This window comes from Teleopsis dalmanni, chromosome X, assembly GCF_002237135.1.
Source record: "Teleopsis dalmanni isolate 2A chromosome X, ASM223713v2, whole genome shotgun sequence".
Classification (NCBI taxonomy): Eukaryota; Metazoa; Arthropoda; class Insecta; order Diptera; family Diopsidae; genus Teleopsis; species Teleopsis dalmanni.
Genome location: NC_051848.1, coordinates 36,915,404 through 36,928,390, shown reverse-complemented (window position 1 = coordinate 36,928,390; position 12,987 = coordinate 36,915,404). Strand labels below are relative to the sequence as shown.

At 30.0% G+C, this 12,987-nt stretch overlaps 1 protein-coding gene, 1 long non-coding RNA gene and 4 other non-coding genes across 6 annotated transcripts; 5 read left to right on the top strand and 1 right to left on the bottom strand.

Moving 5' to 3' along the window:
• Positions 1 to 58: 58 nt before the first annotated feature.
• On the bottom strand, positions 59 to 5,525 carry LOC119687352 (manganese-transporting ATPase 13A1). The gene is made up of 8 exons (XM_038101640.1): positions 4,409 to 5,525; positions 3,383 to 4,338; positions 2,417 to 3,326; positions 2,157 to 2,353; positions 1,957 to 2,099; positions 1,753 to 1,885; positions 336 to 479; positions 59 to 271 (listed from the first exon to the last, which is right to left on the bottom strand). Exons 1-8 carry the CDS (start codon positions 5,367 to 5,369, stop codon positions 152 to 154), a joined length of 3,564 nt encoding a protein of 1,187 aa, XP_037957568.1. The 5' UTR covers positions 5,370 to 5,525; the 3' UTR covers positions 59 to 151.
• A 2,374-nt stretch (positions 5,526 to 7,899) lies between these two features.
• Positions 7,900 to 10,278, top strand: LOC119662765. Its single transcript, XR_005250898.1, has 6 exons — positions 7,900 to 8,070; positions 8,202 to 8,274; positions 8,581 to 8,727; positions 9,127 to 9,274; positions 9,674 to 9,820; positions 10,212 to 10,278. It is a non-coding gene; the product is annotated as an uncharacterized LOC119662765 (long non-coding RNA).
• On the top strand, positions 8,438 to 8,510 carry LOC119662830. Its single transcript, XR_005250925.1, has one exon. It is a non-coding gene; the product is annotated as a small nucleolar RNA Me28S-Cm2645 (small nucleolar RNA).
• On the top strand, positions 8,984 to 9,056 carry LOC119662828. Its single transcript, XR_005250923.1, has one exon. It is a non-coding gene; the product is annotated as a small nucleolar RNA Me28S-Cm2645 (small nucleolar RNA).
• On the top strand, positions 9,531 to 9,603 carry LOC119662831. The gene has a single exon (XR_005250926.1). It is a non-coding gene; the product is annotated as a small nucleolar RNA Me28S-Cm2645 (small nucleolar RNA).
• Positions 10,077 to 10,149, top strand: LOC119662829. Its single transcript, XR_005250924.1, has one exon. It is a non-coding gene; the product is annotated as a small nucleolar RNA Me28S-Cm2645 (small nucleolar RNA).
• Positions 10,279 to 12,987: the final 2,709 nt, after the last annotated feature.

Below are 12,987 nucleotides of genomic sequence, written 5' to 3'. Positions count from 1 at the left end.
TTCTCCTAATGCCATGTGTGTTTTTAATTTATTTAAATATTTTATATATAAATTTATTTAGTTAAAAACAATGAAAAAAAACATTCTTAAAAACAAAAAGATCGGATATAAATATTAAGCTAAAGTTGTTGGAACGTAAAAGTATTCCCTACTAGCAGTTTAGTATTTTTGATTTTCGCCTCGTCTCACCGAAAAGGAATGCACATATTCTGTCTACTAAGTAGGCAAATAATGCATCAGCAAATAACACGCATACCAGTATTTTACGGAACTGTAAATAAAGATAATTAATATATATATAAAAATGATATAAATTTTTATAGAGCAATATTTACATCTGTTGGGAATTCGACGATTTCAAACATTTCTGTAATATCTGGCAAAATGCCTAAAGATAGTAATACTACAAAACCAGATAAGAGTAGAATTGAAGACAATAATAACCGATTTTCACGCAACTTTTCCATAAATGGATGACCCTAGAAATATAATTGAAATATTTTTTTATTTAAATTTTATAACATATATAAATAAATAAATTAAATAAATAATATAAATTTAAAAATATATATATAATGTTGCTGCTGCTGTAGCCTGCCAGAATCTTTAAAGTAGTTAACAACATGGAACGACTTCAATAACGAACAGGTTTATGCCCCGGAGACATTCGTCGAGTTCGACGACCATGTGCGGAACAAGTGACTACACAAACAAATGCCTGTGGCTTAGAACAGCAACGAAAAAATTATATACATTAGGATGTGGTTAGATTACATTAAGATGGGTGGTAGTTACTTAAGAATAATAATAAATTAAAGGATGAGTAAGAAATATTTATCATTTGTTAATACTTCTTAATAATAATTTGTATACTAAGATTCACAATAACCACAAAGAAATTACAGACACGTCTGCATGAGTTAGGATGTGGATGGTAGTGATGGTACTGTGAAAGGAGAGAATATTATTTAGGAGCAAGAGTAAATTGGGAGATAAGTGAGAGATATCTTTAATCATTTTTTATACTTCTTAATAATAATTTGTATACCAAAATGTTAAGCTAATACATAATAAAGACTAGTAATAGTCTACTTAGAATCTTAAAGTTGTTATAGTTAACATGGTCCACTTATAATCAAAAAATATATATAACTAATACAGAACACTGAATATTGCTATAGCAGTAGGTTAAAAGAAGAACACTTCTGACAGCCACAATTTTTATTGCTGTGTCCCATGTCGGCAAGGCTGAAAGACACTTGGTCGTCTGCAAAACCATATGGTTTTGGGACATATTCACAACGACTTTTGCAACTGGCAGTTAGGGTTAAACCTATGTCATGATAATGAGTCCACTGTTTATGTTCTTAATGAGCCGCGTCTATTACAAGACGGACTTCAAGTTGAACAATTATATTTTGTTTTTAAGATTGTTTTTCTCTGAACTTTTACAATTTTAAAGAATGGCCACAGATATATGAAAAATTAAGTTACGTAGGAAATTCATAATAGGATTTAAAAGTAACTTTATTTAATACTAAAGAAGTATTAACAGACTCAAAAAAAATTAATAAGAAATATATGTTGGGATAAAAGGAAAACAATATTTAAGATCAACTGTAAAGCACTGTGAAAAGAAAAATGCTAAGAGATAAACGTTTTAGTTAAATAAAATTTTTGTATAGTCATATTAAATATATATACACATATAGACTTATATTAAATTGAATATTATAGATAATATATACTTACCTTATAGTTAACAGCGAAGGTACAAACTTGTAATGATAAACTAATTATATACACAGTACTATTGATTATGCTTGGTTCAAATTTTGACTTTTCTTCAGCATTCATATCGATATATAATTTAATCTTGCCTTCTCTACATTTAATATAAATACCAAGAATATATTATACATATTATTATATATTATTCGAAATATTGAAACTTGCCTTGGAGGTGAACGTAATGTTGCTTCCATAATTAGATAGTACAGTGCAGAAAAATGCACGACTAATTGACTTAGTATTGTTGAAATAGTGTACATGTTAAAAATGTTAGGCAGAGGAGCAGTTTTCGAAAGTGTTTTTAGTGGCTAAAAATACATTTAATCAATTTAAGAAATAACAAATTCAAGTAATGAATAATTTACTTTTGAACGCGTTATAAAAAGAAAACATGCAGCTATGAATAGACCTTGCGTTGTGATTTGTGCATCACTAAGTTTCACTCCATCAATATAAAGTACCGATTGGCAGTAAGCGGATATAACTGCGTTAAGCGCTAGTATTTTGAACATTTGTAGTGTTGTTACCAAAGTGCAACGACCTTGTTTGATGATATGATTGACTAAAAGTTCAAATAATAATATAAACATATTGCTTATAAAAAGAAATATTGCATTTATCTTACCACATACTATTGATGATGTCTTACTAGTAAATGGTGCAGCAATGCTAGCATCACCCATTTTAACAATAGGCACTTCACTTTCATTACTTTCCTTCAAGGCATTTTGCAATCTCTGCTGCGCATTTAACCTCATTTCACGTTGATGTGCAATGGCACGTTCACGCACTGTCATATTCTGACGATCTGTCATGTTGGCACCGCGTTGTGTGCCACGAGATGTGACAGAAGGATTACCATCGCCAATACTTGGTATATTATTTTCAGTGTTTCGTTTCTTTAGTTTAGTAGGAGCACTACTTAGCAGTGATACTCCTACATGAGCATGCTTAAGTGCTCCTACATCATTTGTACCATCACCACACATAAGTGTACAATAACCCAAATGTTTTAATGTTGTAATAACATATTCCTTTTGCTTTGGAGCAAAACGTGCAAAAACAGTTACATAAGGTAACAAAACCAATAATAAGTCAGGCAAATTTTCTTTAAGATGTTGTAGACCCTCACCAGTGATACACAAATCAAATTGACTTAGAGTTTTTATAATGTCGTCCTTTAAATCGCAGATATTTTCACCATTTATATTTAGCCAAGTCCAGCTGTGACTTTTATACGTTAAGATCAAAAGCTTCTTTCGTGTAAAACGTAATTCCTTTGCAACATAGCATGCAGTCAACGGATTATCGCCTGTAATCATAACAACTTTGTGTGAAGCCTGTACTAGTTCCTTAATCACCATTTTAGAATCCGGTTTCATTGGACATGATATTATAACAAAGCCAGCAAAAGTTAAATCCGATTCAACATCTTCACGCTTAATATCACGTATAATATGTTGATCTCTAATACCGAAGTCTTTAATACCTAATGCGAGTACACGAGCTCCTCTGCGTGAATATTCCAAAAATGTCTGCACAAAAATTGATTTTAAACAAAATAATTTAATGGAAAACATATTATATATACCTTTTCGTAGTCTTTTGGCACAGTTTTCAGCATTTTCATTATTATCTCTGGTGCACCTTTGACTGTTCCTATATAGCTAACATCATTACTGAATGGTACCATATAACCGGCAAGCACTGACATTCGTTTCAACGCGGACGAGAAATAGAAACGTTGCGCTATACGTAATGGTTTAAATGATGTACCCGGCTTTGGAATAACACAATTTTGCTTAGTAAGATTCCAATCAACGGCAGTCAGTATTGCTTTTTCAAGCGGATCCCCCACTAAACCGTCATCTAACATTACTAATGAATGACATGTTGCTAGGACGCGTACTGTATTTTCTTCAGCGTTTTCCATTGGTACAATCTCACCATCACTGGTCAGACCCGCTACACCCTCAACTGTTAAATTATCCGTTGTTAAAGTGCCTGTCTTATCAAAGCAGCATATTTGTACTTTGCCAGCAAATGGAATCCGAAAAGGTTCCGTACAGAAAATAAATAACTTTGACAATTGCACTAGAGAGGTATTAACAGCAAGCGTAAGTTCTATAGGTAGATCAGGTGGTATTATAGAAGTTAGTATAAGCGTACATTCTAAGAACAACTTGTAGCGACTGCGTTCAAGATCTTCGCTTCCCTTAATCCAAACATACGAAGCAGCGGCAATGGCAAATATCATTAAAAATATTATAAATACGAACGTTTCTAAATTATTTTCAGTAACTCGTTTTACTCCAAATAGAATTGTACGCAAAAGTTTTCCCTGTGACGTATTAAAACCATTACGTATAACGTAGCCAATACAGCCGCCATCAGGCGCTTTAATGCTTCCTTTGGTAGTTGGTGTATGCTGTACTACTTTGGTCCCGCCAAACAATACATACAACTTTCCATCACCATCAACATTTAAATTACAATTCAGATTATCGAGTGATTCCAAAGACTCCTTCATTTGAGGCACTGATTCACCTAAACATTAGCAAACAAATTATGAACTATAGTAATCAAATTATTTGTGAATGTAATAAAATTGTCATACCAGTAAGCATGCTTTCATCTACAATGCAATTACCGCGCAACAAAACTAAATCACATGGCACAATATTGTCGTTTTGTGATCGTGTAATTGATACCAAATCTCCTGGAACTAATTGATCTGTTAAGATTTGTCGCCACCTGTTGTTCCTTAGCACATTTATTAGATACGGTTTATTTCCCATTTTACGTATTTCAGACATATTGCGCAGCTGTTGTTGTACCAATGTGCATTCAAATATTATCAACATAAACAAAGTAAAAAGTGAGTACCACCAATAATCATCCATACACCACAACCCCACTGAAAACAATTGAAATATGAAGAATGGCGCTGTTGCGCGCTCAATAAATAACTCATGAAATTCTGGTACAACCATTTCCATTTGATTAACTCCATAAGTTTGTTCTGCTAATGTTATTGCTGCATCTGTCTCATGACCACGGGAGCGTGCATAATCTTCTAACGGAAGACTAACCGGAAATTCCACATCACGGAAAGTTTTTTTATTTTCCTCCCAAATATATTTTGTTTTTTGAAACAAAAAATAAAACATTTGTGTTCCATTCTCTAACGTTTTACAATGTATTCGTACTAGTTCTGAGAAACCATTATTAGCAGTTGGAACAACTTTAGCTAGTACATTAACGTCTGGTTTTTTGACACGACGGCAATTTAAAAATGCCATAACATGAACACTCCAATAACAACATAATAACGTAATTATATGCACAAAGGCTATTGCGGCCACCGCAATTATGCCAGCTTCGTAGTGTTCCTGCACTCCATAATGTATCCAAATATAAAATGCGCTGACATACAAAGGCACAAAAGGTAAAACTACTCCACTGAACAGAATTGGATTACGTACGTGTAGAGTTACGTACTGCACCAATTCATCAATGGACACCTTGCTACCGGCTATATTATTATAACTTATTTTCTGCTTTCCCATTTGGTGCATTCTTAGCCACTCACAAGAAATAAATTAAATCGATTTTACTAGACTTTTACATCTAATATTAAATTTTTGAACTCGATACAAACTAACAGCTATTAAATACGTAAGGCAAAATTGTCATCAACAATACTTAAACTTAACAATATATAATATGTTAAATACAGGACAACTGTCAAATATTTTAACATGTTTAAATCTAGTACACGCGACGTGTACTTCGCTACAAAGAGCTGCCACATGTGTCCTTTTTTCATTTTTTTATTATTTTTAAAATTGTTGTTTTGTCTTCCATGTTTACACTACATATAAGTGCACTTCAATTAGTGACAGTTATATAACTAAATTTAAATGTTAATGCTATGCAAATACCCTTAATAGTTTTAAGCTTAAAAGTAAATGTAGTGAAATTATTACAAATTATTAATTGCTAATTTAACAGATAAGCAATTAATTAGCAAAGTATTAAATTCGAAAAATACTTTTTTATTACTTTTATATTTTATTCAAAATATCCAAAACTTTCTTTATCTTTAAAAGTTGCTTCTATACATCATTACACACTAGGTCTGGTTCAAAGCTACTCGTAGTAACTTTGATTAACACTGTATATATACAACTGCGTTTCATCAGGAAATTTTTGAGTAAATGAGAGCATCTGAGAGAGCGTAACATGCCTGACGAAATTTGAAAATGCTACACAGACTTAACTCGTTCATTTTATTTCAAGTAAAATTTGTGTGATGTGTGAATAAGCTATTTTGGTTTGAATTTAAATTTTTGTATTATTTATTGGCACTGGTGTTCTCACCAGATTTTACACAAAGCTGCTCCTTGTGTAAAGAACATAATTTGACACTTAATTTGTGTTACGCTCTCAGTTTGTAATTTACTTGAGTCTTACTAAAAGTAGCTCGTGGAACAGATCTACTACAATGTCTCCCAACTGAAAAAAATCAATTGTAGCATAATTTTCATGAATTCTATTTTTATCAATTGAAAAGCAAAAAAAAAACTTATTAAAATTAAACCCTAATGTTCATACTGGACTGTAGTGCCAAATTAGAAGAAGATGATATTATTAAATTCACACTTATTGAGCAAATTTGACCTTTAAAAATTGTGAGTTGGATCAACACTGCTACTTTTAAATTTTAAAATGAAGTTTAGAGTATTACATCTTGTGTTTACATTTTGTGGTGCTATAAATGATGTAAAGATACAATACTTATATTTATATTCACATATTCACATTCTAAACAAGTCTATGGTGTGGGAATTAAATAACAATTTTAATTCTTCGTTCTTTAATAATTAGTATTGCACTACCTTTACGCAAGTCTTAAAATCACTTTTAAAACTGATTTTAAAATTTTTTAGAGCGTTTACGTACAAGAATTGAAACCACTTTCAAAGTAGCTGTCAATTAATCAGCTGTGAAGTGGTGAACAAAAATGTTGATTTTAAATATTTTAAAAATGGAAAAAGAAGAACTACAAGTTGTTTTACTTTTATTGCAAAAGAGTGATATTGTAATCAAAATAGTAGAAGAAAATAATAAAACAACAATGAAGATTTTAGAAATATCCCGTATAAAATTTACAAAATTACGAAAAATGCGATTACAACTTTTTAATAAAATGGCAATACTTCTGACTTTTATATCTTGGCGAACTTTCTCATAAATATAGTGTCCTTTCTATATTCATGAAAATATTATATTTGTAACTAATGTTGATATTTTAATAAACAATATTAATATGGATTGTTTATATGTATTATTAAACACTCTCAGATCTTTCGCTAATATTTTATATCGTATATTACATGTACGTGTATAGCGCTTATAAATGTAACAAGTTATCAAACCGTAATTGGTAGTGTAAATATCGTTTGTATGTTGAACGTTTTTCAATTATTTGTCATTTTCACTACGGACTTGTGGCGTAAGTTACTAGATTATTGAATATTATCACGTGAGCGGAATTTTATTCTATAAAATATATACATGTTACTAAAAGTAATATTTAATTTTTTAAATAAAAAAAATTAATAATTAATTTTTTAATTATTATAATTAAAATTAAATTAATATAATATAATTAATTAAATAATTAATTAATTTGCTATTAATTGTAGTTGAGTATTTTAATTTGCTTAAACATTTTGAGAGTGTTTGCGAAGATAGTTTCTAGACTTATTACAATGTTTTGTGGTGTTACAGTGTCTCTGGAAATTTCTTTAATTTTGTTTTTTTTTTAAATTTTAAGGTGTGTTAAATTGAAAATATCTACAAAAAAAAAAATTGGGTTTTATGTACATGAGAAAAGTAATTTGCAAAAGTGTTTCTTAGTATTTTGGAATCCACGTGGACCATGTGAAAACCATGTGCTGTTTGCAACTGTGTTTTATACCAACAGTTATGTTCTATATAAAGTATTTAGAAGCTGTTATATATTATTTGAATTATATTTTTAATTGTTTTTAGTAGCTGATTTTTTTTTATAAAATATATTTCGTTAAAATAGTAAACGACAGGTATATAACATGTTTTGGAGAGTACTAAAAAATGCAACACTGGCTTAATTTCACATTTGGTACTATTGTGCAAGGTTCGGCCATTTGCATTACTGAGGTCGAGCTAGCTGTGTGTCGTGCGCTTTGTTTTAGAGAAATGTATTTAAAGAATTAATTAAATTAAATGCTGGTAAATTAATTTCAAAATTAGTAAATTTCAAAATAAAGTTTATTTTGTATGTTTTTTTATTTCTTCTATATAGTCTTTATCCATTATTTTAATATTTTATTAAATCAATAATTGGTATTTCGTCATTTCAGTCGTTGGGGGAAAAATGTGTATAATATGCGTGTAGCGAGAACGAGGCTGTTTCGTGAAATAGTAAAGGTTAAGGTATGTAATATACATAAAATTTTATTTTTTTTTTGATTGAATAAATGCAATTAGTAGTTTTGATAGCAATATAATGGATAAGTTGTGTATACTTACACAATTCATAAATCTATTTATTGCCAAAAAAAAAAAATTTATAGCATTTATTCTTCAGTATTTTATGTATATAATGATGAGTTTATGATAGGGACAACTGAAATCAATGATAGATTTATCATAATAGTAGAACTGATGAAAAATTAAAATTTATTTTTTTCACCTAAATCCTTACAATAGTAAATAATAATAATTTTATTTTAATTTCAGAAACCTATTGCAATACTAATTTGCTAGAGTGGGAAACTGAAGAACAAAGTTAGGTGTCGGAAACACTTTTATGGACTTTACCACTAAAAAAAGTATACACAAATAAATATGTATACGCATATTTCTGTTTCTGGAGCAATATTGCAGGTATGGACATAATAGTTTTGAATTTTGTCTTTAAAGCAATGCACTCAGAGAAGTTATTAGAGAAAATAAGCTCAATAATTTTAATATATATGTACATAATTTATACATTTTAAATGACGAATGGTGGTGCATTTTAAAATACAGTGCCATTTCGCTTAAAATGGACTTGAAGTGAACAAAAAAATTTGGTAATTTTAAGTGGACTTTGTTATAAATGATATATTTTTCTAATAATTTCTAAGTCTGATTTTGCATGTTTATAATGATGAGTTTATGATAGGGACAACTGAAATCAATGATAGATTTATCATAATAGTAGAACTGATGAAAAATTAAAATGTATTTTTTTCACCTAAATCCTTACAGTCGTAAATAATAATAATTTTATTTTAATTACAGAAACCTATTGCAATACTAATTTGCTAGAGTGGGAAACTGAAGAACAAAGTTAGGTGTCAGAAACCCTTTTATGGACTTTACCACTAAAAAAAAGTATACACAAATAAATATGTATACGCATATTTCTGTTTCTGGAGCAATACTGCAGGTATGGACATAATAGTTTTGAATTTTGTCTTTAAAGCAATGCACTTAGAGAAGTTATTAGAGAAAATAAGCTCAATAATTTTAATATATAGGTACATAATTTATTCATTTTAAATGACGAATGGTGGTGCATTTTAAAATACAGTGCCATTTCGGTTAAAATGGACTTGAAGTGAACAAAAAAATTTGGTAATTTTAAGTGAACTTTGTTATAAATGATATATTTTTCTAATAATTTCTAAGTCTGATTTTGCATGTTTATAATGATGAGTTTATGATAGGGACAACTGAAATCAATGAAAGATTTATCATAATAGTAGAACTGATGAAAAATTAAAATGTATTTTTTTCACCTAAATCCTTACAGTAGTAAATAATAATAATTTTATTTTAATTACAGAAACCTATTGCAATACTATTTTGCTAGAGTGGGAAACTGAAGAACAAAGTTAGGTGTCGGAAACACTTTTATGGACTTTACCACTAAAAAAAGTATACACAAATAAATATGTATACGCATATTTCTGTTTCTGGAGCAATACTGCAGGTATAGACATAATAGTTTTGAATTTTGTCTTTAAAGCAATGCACTCAGAGAAGTTATTAGAGAAAATAAGCTCAATAATTTTAATATATATGTACATAATTTATACATTTTAAATGACGAATGGTGGTGCATTTTAAAATACAGTGCCATTTCGGTTAAAATGGACTTGAAGTGAACAAATAAATTTGGTGATTTTAAGTGGGCTTTGTTATAAATGATATATTTTTCTAATAATTTCTAAGTCTGATTTTGCATGTTTATAATGATGAGTTTATGATAGGGACAACTGAAATCAATGAAAGATTTATCATAATAGTAGAACTGATAAAAAATAAAAATTAATTTTTCTACTTTAGAGTACAATTTCTTATCGCATATGTTTTATTTGCAGAACCTACTACAATGAGATGAACATTTTTGCACTAGCTTAGAAGGAACCTGTGATAAATTAAAGGTAAGCAATACTTGGTATTCAAACAATTTTTTTTTCATTCTTGAAAGATTGATAAAAAATATGCACTGAATTCTCTTCATCACTTTCCGTACCAGAGCTATAATGATGAATAATATCATTTGTAGAAAAAGCTTGATGTACAAATTTCATTGTCAAGCACAATATAGTCATTAACTCAAATAAAATATAGTCATTAACTTTTATTTACTTTAAACCACGCTTAATAATTCTGTTCCATCAAATTACGGTCTTCATTAATGTTATACAAGAGAACTAAAAGAATCTCGTCCTGTTCATTCTATGTAGAAAATTGACCAAATCCAGCTTTCGTGCTTCTTTAACGATTCTGTTGCGATAGTTACACTTTAAATTTTGAATTAATCCCTAATCAAGCGGTTGCAAGTTAGAGTTCATATTCGGTGGAAGAAATGCCAATTCTATGCATTTGCACAATGGCCGTCGCCTGGCATTTGCACAAGGAAGTAACATAAGAAAGCAGAAATTAAATATTTGGTTTGGAAAAAGAGACTTTCCCTAAGATCAAAATGGATTCATACTTAAAACAAAAATTTGACTTACAGAATACACTATCCCATATTCCTATTGGAACGTTACAATACTCGAGTTATAGAGAATTCCGAGTTATAGAAGTTCGAGTTATGGAAGTTTGACAGCATAATAATTTCATACAAATAAACATAAATAGACAAATTGTGTACATATGTGAATATGTTATTTTCCAAAATCAAGCAAAATTCATGACCTAAATTTTTTTTGGTCAGTAACTGTTCCAAGGTCACGTTGTAATAAAGAATGCCGAAAATTTTATTCGAATTATAGAAGGTTTAGATCAGAAGATTTCAAGATTAAAATACATTTTCCAGTTGTGTATTATATATATGTTATTAAACGTTATTTTCTGATTGCTGCAACAAATTAATAATCTTTTGAAAATATCTCATAGAATCTAGAATATATTTAAGTTTCTAAAAATTGATTAATTAACCTATTTTTACTCAGTATAAGTTTTTTTTAATAATAACCTGTGAAACTGAAATTCATTTAACATCTATTTCTTTTTCTCTTTTTAGGTAAAATAAAACGGAAATGTAATTACCCCCCTGGGGTTGGCTGCCTTGACGTGGCAGGGGGGCTTATATCAAATCGAGCAGCATCTTGAAATTTGAGAACTAAAAGCCAATCAATCATTGGATGTGCAAAACTTTTGAGTGAAGCATATTATCTAATGATTAAGAAGTGATATATGGATTATATTGACGATATTGTTTACCATTTGCATTGATACGTGATCTGGGCAATTAGATGACAACTGCACAATCTTAGATGATTATAGATGTCAATCGCATATAGTTAATGACGATTGTAAATTTTAGTAAGGATCATCAATACTTCGCATGGATTCAATTTGATATCAACAGTGCGCATAGATAACGCCTAAAGATACAATAAATCTATAATATATTATAACTGGAAGATGGTGGTTAGAAAATATCATCAGCTCCATAAATAATATGCGACTGTTATGAGATCTTGAAAAATACAACAATCAGATTAACTGTATTTCCAAATTGCACTAACATGGAGCCTGGCAAATGAGACGATAAGGAATATGATTTTAGTCACTATCATTCAGGTTATAAAACTGAATACCGTAATATAACTATGGAAAACTTATTCGCCGCTACATTCTAGTGGAGAATTAGAGGAGCGTGTTATGTTACAGGACGTAATAATACGCCAACATCAAAAAGAAATAGAAAATTTCGTTGAGGTTGACGTAAATATACACAATTTGCTTTGATAAGTACTCTGGCAAATAAAGTAGACTGGTAGAATGTGAGTAGTCAAACACACAATCAGTCAAAATTGAATGTAATAATATCCGCATGTACAATTTTATATGATGGAGCAACATACATTCCACTGTATCGTCAACAGCGAGAATAAATCAGAGTTTTACTCATGTTGATGTTATTTACGACCATTTGCAAGGACGCGAACGACCTCCGAAATGGTATTGAACGGAGGTAAGAAGGAGTTCTGGCCTCATACATTGTATTAAAATCGATGATGCAGTAAATCTAAATACAAACGACCATTCGAAAGGGCGCGAACGACTTGCGAAATGGTCCCGAACAGAGGTAAGGAGGAGTTCTGACTTCATATTTTGTATTAATATTGATGACGCAGTAAATCTGAATACAAACGATTATTTGAAAGGGTACGTATGCCCTACAAATGGTATCGAATGGAGAACAAGAAGAGACTCTGACCTCATATATGGTATTTAAACCAATGATGCAATAAATCTGCAAATTTAATTTCAACATTCATGTTAAAAATTATGAAAAACGACTTATTGTAGAATTATTGTGTTAACACAAGTGCTATCACTTTTCACTTAGGTTGACATAATATCTATTCATTTGCATTGGATATGTGGTCTAGCAAATGAAATGTTAAGCTTTTTGTGCTTAACTAAATAATGGTTGATCATCATCACCAAATTTTAAAAGTGAATGTTGAAGCACAACTTGTTGTAAATATATTTAAATATTCTGTTGAAAATATATTTAATGCAGTCGCGTTTGGTCCTATCATGGAGAAGCAACAGCAGCAGCAGCATTAACAACAACAACAACAGCAGCAACATCAGCAACAACAGCTGCAGCGGCAGTAGTAACAGCATCAC